Source organism: Crocodylus siamensis, chromosome 2, assembly GCF_052110815.1.
Source record: "Crocodylus siamensis isolate JL-2025a chromosome 2, ASM5211081v1, whole genome shotgun sequence".
In the NCBI taxonomy this organism is placed as follows: Eukaryota; Metazoa; Chordata; order Crocodylia; family Crocodylidae; genus Crocodylus; species Crocodylus siamensis.
This window is the reverse complement of record NC_143396.1, coordinates 37,863,753-37,878,102: the sequence shown is the minus strand read 5'-3', so window position 1 is coordinate 37,878,102 and position 14,350 is coordinate 37,863,753. Positions and strand designations below refer to the sequence as shown.

The window sequence follows — 14,350 nt, the reverse complement described above, 5'->3', positions numbered from 1 at the left end:
AAATACAGTCACTTGGTCTAGGAAAGTGATTTTAACTGATGACCTTGTGTTTGCTATTGGAATCCTGGATGCTAAGTGTTAAGAACATAATCACTAAAGTAATGTCATATTACTTGTATTGAACATTTTTTAACTGGACTAATTTTTCCTTTTACTCAGCTGTAACGCCAATGGCATAAATAGTAAAATGCTTTCAGGTAGTCTCTTGAAGGATTTGCTGCCATTACAGGAATACAGCTACATTTACACTGCAGCACTCCAGCAGCAGACTTCTGAGACACTTTATTTTTATGATTGATCACTATCTCTTATCAACTCTGACACATGAAAACTACTCCATGTTTACAGGGTAGTTAATTTTTAGACCCTTTTTCTACCTAGAATGGAGGCAGTAATACTTGGAAAATAAATACTTAAACCTGCAGGGGGCCCAATGAGATCGCACAGTTCCATTTAAAGAAAGACATGGAATGGGTTGGAGAAACCACATGCTTCTAGAACAGTAGACTCAGGCTATCTCATTCCAGACTCACGCAAGTAACTGAAAGGGAAACAATTTCATGCATTGCTAAGGGTGAGGAAGATGCATGTTGTATGGAAAAGAACAACTCTGCTATTATTGATAATTTGCTGCCACTAGGCTGAAATCACTTACATATTCAAGAATGCATAAAATTAATCCCGTTCATATATCTTCTGAGAATTGGGAACTAAAATAGCAGCTTTTATGATTGCCTTCTGCCATAATGTCTCCATAATTCAGCCAGGTGACCATGGATAAATAAACTGTGACTTCTACTCGCTGTATAGAACTTGCAAGTTGTGCTCATATGAAAATCCAGTGTGTCAGAAGAATCCCACTCACAGGCCCAGTATTGAAGTAATATGTGAGCTTGAATTTATTAGGTTTCCTCTATTCAAACAGCCTGCTCATTGTGTGTAGCTCATCTACTTATCACAGTTCAAATCTGTGCACAGTTCAAGCCTAGACTGCCACATTCCCAGCCTAGGTCACCAGTTATCTACTGGTACCTACCCTGTGAACCCTGGTACAGCACATGGACCCACATTTTTATCATTGTTTTATCTAGATCTTTTTTCTTCATCAGAATTAGAGGATGCTGGCAAAATGCCGTCAGCCACCTATCTGTTCCAGAGTTTTTACTGATTGAGCAGCACTTAACATTAGCAAATTGGGAAGTTTTCATTTAAAACACAAATACAAAAAAGGCCAGAGTAGGTATTTGGAAGGTTTGTATAGTCATGTAGATGTTGTTCTGGTGTCCTCTCTAGGGTGGGTCCTGCAAGTTTCAGTCAACCTGTTTTGACCTAATTGTTGCGAGGTCTGGACTCTTACAAGTGATTGTTGTTCGTCCTTCAAATTTGAAGATGACCATGACATCACTAGTTGGTTTCTGTGAGCATATGAGTGGCTGATGAGGCAATATGTGCTTTGTACGGTCTGTGGCACATTGAGCAAGAGATACCCAGTGAACTGAAGGAGAGAAAGTGCGCTTAGGGGGGCCAGAAGAAACATTTCAAGGACTCCCTCAAGTCATCCTTGAAATGTTTCAGCATTGACCTGAAGTCTTGGAAAGATCTTGCTCATGATTATTCCACCTAGTGAAGCATCTTCCATACTGCAGCTACAGTCTTTGCGCAGATGAGAACTGCTGAGGCAGAGCAGAAGCGCAAACAGTGCAAGTCTTGCAACAGCAGCATGTCTGCTCTTGATGTAGCAACTTAAAGTGCCATCTCTTGCGTACAAGTAGTTTAAGCTCATAAAACCTAAAAATGCCACTGATCTCTCCCATCCCAAATGAACCAAAAGAAGATTCAAAGAACTTCCATCAAAATGCATATGCATGTTCTACAAAAGTAATGTAATAGTGCTCAATACTCTACCTGGCAATGGTCCTTTTGTACAGATTGTGTCTTTAGCAGGAACTATTAATCTGCATGTATATGAAGGTGAGGGTGAAGGGTGGAGGTGTTTTTCAGTGTAGGATATAATAAATCTAGTAACTTACCACTGATGGCCAAAATTTCAAGGATAATTAATAAATTTGTTTCAGGTATCTGCCAGACAAATATGTTATACTGCATAAAGGTAATCACATGCATAAGGCTTTGCAGTTTGGGGCTTAAAATAGCAGTTTAGGATAGTTCTAGGCCAAGGGCAGGCAAAATACAGCCTGTGGTTCTACATCCGGCCTGTCAAGCCATTCTATCTGGAAGTCCTTCCAGTCCCAAAATGGTGATCAGGGGGTGGGGCTACCCATACAGCCCTCAATGGCTTGCCAAAACTCGGTACGTGGCCCTTTGCCTGAAATAATTGTCCGCTCCTGTTCTAGGCCCTCTCTTAAGGTTTACCTCTGCTGTGATTACTGCAGAACCCTGGTATGTTACTTTGCTTGGAACTGTTGTCTATCATGAAGAACTTCCTGGTTGTACTTATTTGTTTCTTTCTGTTCCATTTGTTTAGTTTCTAATCTAGTTTTGAGGTTTGGAGTCAGAATCTTTCCGTAAAATATCTTAGGGCAAGGTCTGATTGGGGTATCTGTGTATTTCTGTATTTATACATAATTCTTTTAACTAAACAATTAATTAGATATCTTGGTGTTTGAGAGATGCAAGTGTAGGATAGTGTTACTAATTAGGGAGTTCCTGTACTCTGAACTCTGTTAAGAACCTTTTTAATATATGTTTAGCTGACAGGGAACCAGCAGCTCATTAAAGGACAGTTTGCTTAAATCTGCTTTTTTGTAAATGTTTATGGGGTCTTGAGAGTTTCATATGTATTAACCTATTCTTAGCCTACTCTCTAAAGCTGAGTGGTTCTCTTCTGCATGACACAGCTGAATAAAAATACAGTACCCAGAAGATAGGTGTATACACTTTATGATAAAACACTAAAATACAGAACCAAATCTTCCACTCGCTGGCATAAAGATTAAAATGTTGTAACATTAAGAAGGAAGAATCTTTATAGCAGATGGTTTTACAGCAGGGTGCACTCAGGTGCAAGATTAGAGGACTAGCTTCACCAGCCCTCCGGTTGGTTGCTCATCTGTAAAATAGAATCTTCCATTTAGTAGATTTTTGTTTTCATTTTTGTATTTTTTTTAATTGAGCCCCCCCCATTTTACTCTCTGAAGGTGGAGTTTGGGGACATTTTTTTTTGGAGACTGTCTTTCCATATGCATTGGTAAATAAGGAGCTCTGAATTGAGTAGAACAGATTTTGGTCCCTGCGGTACTATTTTTGGCTGATATTGCATATTACACTCTCAGCTCCTTTCATACACAGAAGGAGATCTAGAAGGTACTTGAGCCACCACTGCATTAATGAAATTCCTCTCTTGGTTCATGCATATATACTGCGGAGGAATCTATTTATTGCTGCTTGCATTGAGGGACTTGGTGGAGAGTAGTTTCCTAATCCTGTTTTCATCTACTCTGCAGGACTGAGACTTTAAGACAGTACCCTTGTTCCATGTGCTGCTTTCCTTACCAATCTTGAAGCGAGATGTCTGTAGTGGAAATGCTGTAGTGCTGTGTCTTAGTGTCACCTTTTTATATATATAAAATGATTCCATAGTCAAGCCTCCATTTCAGAATATGTTTGTTTTAAAAATGTCACCATTGAAAAATTAGCTCGTTTCCCATGACAAGTTCAGAGCCACTCATCATAACAGCGCTCTCTAACTGGTGGCCTGCAGGATGCATGCAGCCCCTGAAAAGTTAATATGCGGCTTTTGGGCTTATGTGTTTAGTATGTAGCTTCATGGCACAGCTGCCACTACCGCCCCTTCCCACCATTGTTCCTACCATGGCATCTGGGTTCTTTGGATTCCCTTTCCCTCCTCCAGCTTCTTCCTTCCCTTGCTTTTGGGTGTGGAGTGAGTGGGGAGTGGGTACCCGTGCAACATGTATAGTGGGGTAGGGGAGTGCTGTACATACAGTGCGGAAAAAGAGGCTACCTATGCTGCAAAATGAGGGGGCTGCCTGTGCTGCACACATGGCCAGGAGAGGAGTGGGGAGTTGGGTTTCCTGCACAGTACATGTATCCAGGAGGCACTGGGGAGCTGGGCTGCCTTACACAGCAGGGGAGAGCCTGGAAGGGAAAGCAGCACTGCCCACATTGTGAGCAGCCTTTGGTCTACAGCCTATTCCTCATGTGGCCCCCATCTGCCTGGCCCTACATTATATTCTACCCTCTTTTCCCTGGGGGAAAGGGGCAATTGTAGCTTGCTAAAGTAGAGCTAACTGTGGGCCACAGCATCACCAGGGAGTTGCAAGTTGCGTTTTGGAGCTTATTAAGTCAGGCTGTAGTAAGCACCTTCACTTCACCATTGTGTGCCAAACTGGGGCTCAAGTATAGGAGAGAAAGTAGCTTGTCTTGTACCACTAGGACTGTAATTGGCACGTCAGCACTACAGTGACTGGCATCCTATAAATACAGAAGATAGATTTAACGTACAGTTTTCTATTTCAGAAGATTGATTTTTCTAACTCTGAAATATAATGATGCACATTAATTCCTTTGTGCAGCTGAAAAATGTGGGGAAAGGCATGGGAGTTCTTATTGCAGATTTCTCAGGCCTCTGTGGAGATCTCACAAATTGGGCCACTGGGATGTAGCATTCTTTTTCTAGCAGTGCAAAGTACAAACAGTTGTAAATGTTGTGTTCATTTAAGCTATGCACTCTGCCTGCTGCTTATCTTGCACTGTTTTAATTCTTAATACCCAATACTGATGGTAGCTGCTATTTAACTGTAGTAATAAGAAGGAATGATTACTAATTCAAGTCAAACTTATTTCATTAACCATTAAACCTGGTGAAGATCTTAACAAAGGGTTCCACCCCCCAAAATTTGACCTGTCTCCTCATGGTTTCTCATTTCTTTTTTTTAACCTATCACTGTTGAGTGGTTCAGAATACTAACTGTTTTCATGTAGGAACAAACTTAAAAACAATGTATAATGTTAATTCTGTGCCAACATATATCTCCCTGCATTACACATACAACTCCAAAACCAAACCCCATGTTCCAGTCGCTTTCATCTCTGTTGTATTTTCCTCATCTAAAATTATCTTAATGATACTTATTTTCATCTGGAAGCAACTTTGAGATGTATGTTTGAAAATTCTCTCTTAAGAGTCAGTTGTGGCGACAGGCTTAACATTCAGAATAGAGTCATTTCTGGATAATGTAGCCCATATTTGTATACTTCACTGAAGCATCTGCCCTTGCATAAAAAAACCTGTAATTGCTGCTTTAAGGACCAGTCTAATCATCACCAGAGCTTATGAGTATTTGGCCATTGGCTTCTTCAGTGAGAACGGGATTGTGCCTACAGATAGTAAGTATTTCCTGTGAAATGCTTCGTTTTGAGATGTGGGGAAAGTGGACAGATTCTCTAACTATGGATTGTTCTTCTAATGATGCAGGATAGCCTGCTAATATTGTTAAAGCTCTTGGTCTGTGTCATTGCTAACGCAGTTCATCTCTTTTCTTACAGCTCCTTAGAATGACGATAGCAAAACAGAGGCTTGGAGATGAAGAAGTTGGAGCTCGCCATTTCGCAGCCCATGAGCGTGAAGACCTTGTTCGGCAGCTGGAGAAAGCACGCCAACAAGTAATAATTAATAGGCATTTATTGTGAAATTGTTTATGGTCCTGGCAAAATGACAAGTAAATCACAGTGCCTCTGCTGTGCCTTAATTGCTGTTACTTAGGTTGCAGTGCAGATAGCAGTGCAGATGAGGATGCTGTCTTCTAACACTAACTGCACTCAGAGCACTTCTCTCTTTCACAAGATACTTGTAAGAATTAAATTGTTTCACCTCAGGATTTCACTTTCTTGTGCAGTGGAATGTGCTAGCTTTCTTTTGCACACAGGAACACCATACAATAATTTTCAGTCTTGTATTAGTCTTGAAGACTCTTTAATCAAACTGTCAAAGGCATTTCAATCAATGTGATATAATATGGTATGGCTCTCTCCTCCACTGCCTGCCTTGGATGAGACCCAGATCAAATTTGATCCAGCAGATGCAGCAGTTTGCCTGGAGCAGCTCTCACCCATAAGGGCAGCAGTGATTTCCGGTCTTCCAGTTGCTGCTGGTGCCATGATCGTTCAGCTGCTGCAGAAGCTGTTTTTTCCCATTCCTTTTGCCCTTTGCACCCTGGTGGCATGTTGCCCTGCCCTAGTTACGCTACTGCATTGGTCTTCTCTTCCTGCTTTCTCCCCCTACTTTCTCCTCTTCTAAACAGTGTTGCATCCAACTCCTCTCTCCCCATCTTTTCTGCCTTCGTCTACTGTCCACACAGCCCTGCTCCATCAGTCATTCTTCTTGCCTTGGATTTCTAACTTGCTTGCACTCCTCTTACAATCTCCCACACTTATCCTTCCTCAGTGACATTGGATTCCACGTTGATAACTCATCTGACTCATTCAGCTGCATGTTTGCTATATTTCTTTCTAAACAGCTCTAGTTCATCATAATTGAGTCCTGTGCCTGAAGTCTCAGCTGCTTTTCACTGTTCTGATTCTCCCCTCCTTTCTTCTCAAATCCTGCCCTCCTCCTTTATCAAGTTCTCCCTCTGCATCAGATCATGCTGGTTTTGAGAGAGAATTGACAGAATACGATGTTCCCTTTCCCATTCTCATCTTACAGCATTTTTCTGAAGTTTTTCATCTCTATTTTTTTTGTCCCAGAAGCTCTGTTTCATGCCAGTGTCCTGATTTCCCTTGTACTTATTCTCATCCTCCTCATCTACACTTGCTGTCCTCTGGCTTGTCCTGATCATAGAACAAGCATGTCTTAATCTTGTCCTCCTTTTGAAAAACCTTGCCTCTTTCACTGCTGCCTTTACTACCCTTTTCTTGATGAGTGCGGTGAATGTGGTGTTCACAATATGTTGCCTGGAGTTCTCTTTCAGTTCCATTCCAGACCCTCTCCAATCTGACTGCCACCTTAAACTAAACTACAAAACACTTTTACCTCTTCTTATCCATAGCTCAGAACTGATCCATCTTTTTTTTCATCAACCAAGACAGTTGCCTTAAACAGGCAACCATGCTTGTCTTCTAAAGATCTCATTGTCCCTTGGTTTCCATGATTCTGTCCTCTTTCTGTTTCATCTTGTCTTTTTGATTAAGCCAGGACTCACTGAAGGAGCAATATGTCTGAACTGAAATTTAATCAGGAAACTGAGATTTAATATCCAGAAAATGATATGGGTTCTTCAATTTTCACAGTTACTGGTCTCCTGGTGTGTCTTTACATGTGCTCCCAGGGCAGGGACACTTTAATTAAAGCAGCATTTTATAACTTTTTAAGTAGCAAATACCCCCTAATTTCTGAAAATTTTAATAACTACCCCAACACTCCATTTTCCAGGGGATTTTATATTTACAAACTAATGTGTGCCATATGTTGAAAGAAGGGCTGTGTATATAAGGCCATGAGATGACAGATGTCTGATCTGGTGTGGGTAGGGTTGCCACCTTTTACAGGGGTGCACAACTCAAGTATGTACCCGGGCTAGAGGTGATGTTGGCCAAAGCTAGGAGGGCTGAACCCGGTGCCACGCAAAGCACAGCATGCCAAATTATTGCTGAGGAATTTAAAGTGCTGCGCAATGCATAGCACGCCAAATTTTTTGCCATAGTGTTGAAAGGAGGAAGGGGCAAGAGAGAGAGAAAAAGAGGGTGAGAGAGAAGGAGGAAAAGAGAGAGAGACAGACAAGGAGGCAGCTGCTGCCTGCCATGGAGCCCGGGCTGTTCCCAGCAGGCGGCTGGGAGGTTGCAAGCTCTGCTGCAAGCAGCCCAGGCTCTGTGGCTGGCAGCAGCTACCCAGAGCCTGGGATGGCTGCAGCCAGGAGGCTCAAAGAGCTGCTCCGGGCTCTGGCATCACGCCTCAGAGCGGACAGTGGAGGGGGGCCCTGAAGCAGTGCAGCCTGGAAAAGCAGAGAGCGGGGTTAGGGTCTGAGGTGGCACAACCCTCCCCTACTCTGTGCTTTGAGGCACACATGCAGTCGCCAGTATGGAGCAGATGCTGGGGCTGCGGAGCCAATGCAACTGTTTGCAGCCTGCCCGCTGCCTGCTGCAGCTGCCCAGAGCCCAGGCTGGCTACAGGCAAGGGGCAGTGGCACTGGGCTTTTCCCGGTGTTTGGCGGCTGTGCGGGGGGCCAGGTTGGGGAGGGCTGTGGTGAATTTTGGGGTGATAGCAGCTCTCCTCCCATCACCGCAGCCACCCTGAGTGCTGGGAAGAGCTCGGTGCCACCACTAGCCCCAGCCTGCAGTGGCAGCCTGCTCTCTCCTGTGCGCAGTGAACTGGGCCCCAGGCAGGCCGGGACATGGGGTAATCCCCACAGTGCAGGAGGGAGCAGGACAGTACCCTGCCCCTACCACACTCTGTCCTGTACTATATGGGTCTTGGTCTGCACCCACCCTCCCTCCCTGCCCCCAAGCCCCAGGTGGGATAAAGAAAGAAACTTACCTGCCTGTAGCTGGGTTGGTGGAGAGTGCATGGGTGACTGTGTGCTCACCTTCCCCCTCTTGCAGCAGCCTGTGGCAGGCTTTGGTGGGGGGGTGGGACAAGTGGCTGGGTGCAAACCCAGTGGGGAGAGCGGTGGTGCCCCCTTGCTACGGGGGTTTTTGGCGCCTACATACCCCCTGCCTGTCTCTCATGTACCCCCAGGGGTATGCATACCACGGGTTGAGAAACGGTGGATTAAAGTACCCGTAGCATCTTGTGTATTCAGCATTCCGTGCTTCAAAATGACAGCAAGGGCACTTTAACTACCGAGCTTTAGGTAAAGTGCTCTCACTGCCATTTTGAAACATGGAGACACTGAATACATGAAACACAGAGGCTGCTGGAGCAAAATAATTAGCGCAATCCAGTAGACTAAATTAATCAAGGCTGCTTCAATGTCCCCGCATGTCTACAGGCTCTCCTGACTTTTTACCTTATCCATACTGCCTCACATCTTTCCTTAGAGAAATGTTCCCTAATCATTTATATTGTACCTGAGGCATACTGAATCACCAAGCTTTGATAATGCATTTAGATGTCCACCGATTGATGTCTCCCATCCCAAGATGTTGTTATTTGTCCTAACCTTGTTTAATGTACTGAAGGTAGAACTTCAAGTCCCTGTCCATACTTTGGTTAACAACCGTATTTTAAGAACAAGTATTGACAGGGAGTTAGCTTGGTTTCAGCAGGGTTTCTTTCCCCTTCATAGACGTTCATTTTCTTATAACCAAAAAATGGCTCAAAATCTGAACCCTAACACTGAAACCCTTTTGAATTATGAAGGCTGATGTATATACATATAAAATACTAATCCCTAGATATACAGCTGCCATTACAGTTTTGAGCCTTTCTTCAGTTCAGAAACCAACAATTCATCTCCCCCCTACCTCCTTTTTAGTTTAGATGTGATTTCTTGAGAAGAATAATCTTAGAAAAGAAATTTAGCCTAGATTTTTTCCCTTGAAGCCACATCACACAGTGGCCTAACCCAATTCTAAGTACAAATGCTACCTTACCTCTTTGGCCTGTCAGCATGAAGTTTTATGGCAGAAACTACTGCATTGCTGATCTGGTTCTAACAAAAGTTTGGGACAAGGTTGTCATTTGTAGCTGTTTTTTTTATTTGTCTTCTGCATATTTTGTAATTGTTGAACTTTGATTTAACTTTAATTCTGATTAAATAGTATCAACTAAGTATACACATATTTCTGAAACAAAAATGCCATGTGTGTGGCTTAAAGAGAATGGCAATAAATAGGATCTTTTTTTTCTTTGTCACTGCGCTTTTAAAGAGGAAAAGTGATAATGAAGTCAAATTTAGATGTGTGATGCACCCTGACTCCGGATGTGGTCAGATGTGCCTTTGAGAGATGCTTCCAAAGGGTTCTCACACCTTCAACAGTACTCTTCATCCCCAAGCTCTTCCTTGTGCTGTTTGACCACTGAGAACAGACTGAGATGCTCTGAAGGTCACCTCCCTCATCTATGGTGCCTCAGCTTTACCTGCCTCGCCTAGGTCTTGCCAGATCTTAGGAGAGGGGACTTTGCCAGCTGTAAAACTTACACTTGTCTGGTTATGTGCTCGGAAATTTTAGATCCCCACCTTCTGTGGAAGAGGCTTGCCTATATGGTTAAATACTGTGAATTCACACTTAGCCTTGACAATAAGTTAGTTTTAAAAGATAACGAAAAGATGTACTATAAAAGCAAAACTATGTATTATAACAATAGGCCAGCAAAGAGATCCTGCACATCCACTACTGGTAGAGGGATGCCAAAGTACCTTGCATGAGAGACCTGTGTGATACCTCAATAGTCACCTATTCCTTTCACCTCCTTAATCTGCCACAGTGGCATAGTGAGCAGAATTGCTGCCAGTGCCCTGAAGATGACCACCAAGAGGAGGATCGTCAGGCCACCATTAAACAAGAGCCTGGCCACATTCCTGAGTGGGTTGCTGAGGGGCAAGATCACATGGGATAGCAGGGAGTCTGCCTTGCTGTGAAGCTGAGCCCATGATGCCATGTGATGCTTTGGGAAACGCATCAGCTGCTGCTGGTCATGGTACAAGGAACAGCAGGATCTGTGGGTCTTGCTGTTCCCACCCCAACCACCAGCCAAATCGCTGTCACCCTCTGAATCAGGCCGTGCCTGGAGAAGTTTTTGAAGGACACCATACTGGTCAAGTACGTGGGTGACCTGAAGGCAAAACCTGACCAGAACCAAAGACCTGACCTGTCTCGAAGTGGGACACCAGCAACAACTTGTTTTGCGGAAACTTCACGTGCTTTGCAGATTGATGCTTCATTCACTAGGCATGTTTCATTTGCCTTCCACTTGACAGCACCATTTCCTACAGCCATCAAGACAAGAGGGCCAGAGGTATGGCTTTGAAAGCAAGATTCTGTCCCATGTTCTGTGCGTCTGTAAGCCCCATGCAAGAGTGTGGCAGCTCCACCATAACACCAAGCCTGGCCCCAGGCTGCAGTGGCAGCCTGCCCTCACCCTGTATGCAGATCTGGGGGCATCCCTCCTCCTCAGAGCCTCCCAGGGTGCATGCAGTGGCGGGAGCTGCCTCCCCTCCCAGTGCTCCCCAGATGAGCCGCTTGTGGCTCCATCCTGCGCCCCAGCCTCACTCCCGCCCTCACTGCTGGGGTCTCAATGCCAGTGCCCCCCTTTCCGCACCCCCCTTCTTCCCCCCCCTCCCCACACACAACCATTCCCTCACAATAGACCTACCATCCAGACCCGGCTGCTTTCCACACTGCTGGGCTGTGCTCCTGGCTACCAGTGTGCTGCGCTGCAGCTGCGTGCATGCACAGGGCATTTATAAGCGACATTATTGGCCACATCAGCCAAAAAAGGGTGATTTCTGATACTGTGAATTTTCCTTATATTTGTTCCGATCTGATATGGGACTGATATACCAATGCACCTCTAGTCATTAATTGTACTGTTCAACCCGTTCACATTATCAATCTCCTGAATTGCTTTCAATAGTCACTGGAAGATTGATGCAGATTCTGGTAGACTCCCAGCCAATCCGGGAGGGTTGGCAACCCGCATACACACCATAGAGCTACAAAGGCTGTTAACACCTTGGAATATTTCCTACCCCAGCTGTTGTACACCACATGCTACAACCATTGTCTAAGAATGACTTAAAACCATATAGCTCTCTACCAACATGGTTACCATACATGGTGTCTCGTTTCTCTTCTCTCCATACTGTAACATAAGAACGTTTCAACTCCTTTTCCCTGGCCTAGTGTAGGCTGCATGACTAACTGCATGTCTTAGATTGCCCTAACATACACCAGCTATGTATTCCTGTGACTACTGTGCACTGGCTCTTTGTGACTACCATGCAGAGGTTCAAAGCTATGTAAATAACTATAATTTTAAACATTTTCTAATCAAGTTTTAAATCTAAAAACAGGTGCTTGCCTGTAAGAAATCAATAACCAGGTGTTGAGGTAGAAAGAGATAAGAAGAAACGAACAAAAGGAAACTTTGGAACAATAATCTGCTCTTACCATGCATTTTAAACATAATTATGCAGCTTCAGCTCAGCTCAACAGGTTGAAAAGCAGGTCCTGCCTGTGTTTTACTGTCAGGGCTCCCTGCAACTTCTGTGAGCCAGAATACCCAGCCTGCTAAGCTGCCTGCTAGCTGAAAGCCTAAAGTCATTCTCTATGCCTGAGAAATATAAAGGCAAACACTTGCTCTCAGGGCAAGCTTCAACGTGGTTTCTTATCTGGCCATTTACATACATTATCCATTAGATTCTTGGGAAGCCTATGCTATTCATATAACTTTCTGCCCCCAGGGGTGTATTGGTTTACAAGACCAGAAGTCTTTTCTAATGAACCTGGAGAATATATACATCCTTTCAGACATAAAGATTACTAATCCAATACACTAAAGTTTCTCATTAATTTCCCCGCTGTGAGAAATACTGATCTTTGAATAGCTTGAATAGCTAAGTGTTGTGCTTGCTACAAGTCTTTTCTTTTAAAATATAAATTCATCATTGTCTGGAAGGGCCTGGCTCCAGGGTCTGTTTGGCTGACCATTAAACATACGTATGTCAGATGCTAATTCTCAGTGATTACTTGTCTCAAGTGTGAATAGGGGAGGGACACAAGTTAATTATTGCCCTACTAAATAGTCCTGGCCAAAAAATGAAATCTAATAATTATATTCATATCACATATGACCATTCATACAGGCATAATAATGATAAAGTTAAAAACATCTTGATGCTGCTACCTATACATTTGATACCAAATATGCTGCATCAATGAAATTAATTCCATGAACAGTATTGTGGGTTTGTGACGAGGTGTATGAATGTTTAAGTGAGTAGCTAAAGAAATGCAGTGCTTTGGTTATACACATCAGCTTTTCTTACAGTGGAGGCCTTTGTAATAATTCCAATGAAGTTATATGGTGATACTGGGCGTGTCTACACAAGACAATACAGTAACGTAGCATCAGCAGGCACAAACTTTGACACTACTGCTACATCACCATAATGACGAGCTACCTCATTATAGCACGTTGCTACAGCAACAAAGTGTCTAAAAATAACAGTACACCGCCTAAAGCAAGTATTAAATGATGGTTTAGTAACAACTGTGCCCTGGGGGGCACTTGTAGACATGCCCACTGTGAATTAAAATGTTGCCTGACACTTGTATTCTGGTTTCTTCTCTCCCCCTATACTTACTTATCTTGAGTAGGTATGTGGTAAGTTACTATATCTTGATTTAAGTTTATCCTAAATTAAAAGGCATTTTGAACCAAGGGTTCTAGATCTGTGTACTTTTGTTATTCTTTAATATTGTGATAACTATTTTTTTGCAGTTTTTATGGGGTTGTTTTTAACCAAGTACAGACAGGTCTTCTAAATCCAATCCTGTTCAGAAATGACCTGTTTGTGGGTCTTGTCCCTAGATATCATGTAAACTTCAGTAAATCCTGAAAACCAAAGATGATAAAGCTATATTTTTTCTCAGATTGAGACTCTAGAACATGATCTTCAAGCAGCATTGGATGAGTTACAGGATGTAAAAGAAGAACGCTCCTTTTACCAGGATAAAGCAGACCGACTAAACCAGGAACTTAATCATGTCCTAGGAGGACATGAAAACCGCATCATTGATGTGGATGCTCTGTGTATGGAGAATCGGTGAGTGCACTCTTTTTAAATGTGCAGCAGATTGTTTAAATTGGTGTGTGCATCATGTGCTCAGTTGCAGCAAAACTTTACAGAAAATGTTTCAAATAATGAACCTTGAGAAATTTGGACTTTTGGTATTTTGTTTGTTTTAATTACTGTTCTATTGTTTTAAAGATTTATTCCTTCTCAAGATAATACTGTTTCATGATGGAGAATTACAAGCTTCAGGGAACTATTTGGGTTTCACTTGACTTGATGTTTTGCCATGTATTTGAATGGGGCGGGGGGGGAAGAGCGGTGCAGGCTGCATTGTTTTGAGTCTGTTTGTGGCACAGCATCAAAGGCAGACTCAGAAGTCAGCATCTTTGTACCATTCAAATGTCATGTGGTGAATGCCATGACCAAATAGAGACTTCATTTGTAAAGAAGGGGCCCAAGCACCCTGAAGGAACTTTTTTGACCAAAGTTTAACTGTAATAAGGGCTTATATGCACCAACAAGTTTTCCATTGTAGTTATGTGGATAAATTTCCCTGTATAGGCAAGCTCTAATTATATGTGACTACTTTGGGAAAGAGAAATTTAATTTCAGTATGATCCAGCCCTCTCCTA

General features: G+C 43.1%; 1 protein-coding gene across 1 annotated transcript in view; it reads left to right on the top strand.

Annotated features, from left to right (window-relative positions):
* CCDC149 (coiled-coil domain containing 149) overlaps positions 1–14,350 on the top strand; it is a 93,639-nt gene that overhangs the window by 36,859 nt on the left and 42,430 nt on the right. The window contains exons 5-6 of the mRNA XM_090035711.1: positions 5,527–5,643; positions 13,576–13,748. Coding sequence (XP_089891837.1) covers positions 5,527–5,643; positions 13,576–13,748 — 290 coding nt within the window. The remainder of the gene's footprint in view (positions 1–5,526; positions 5,644–13,575; positions 13,749–14,350) is intronic.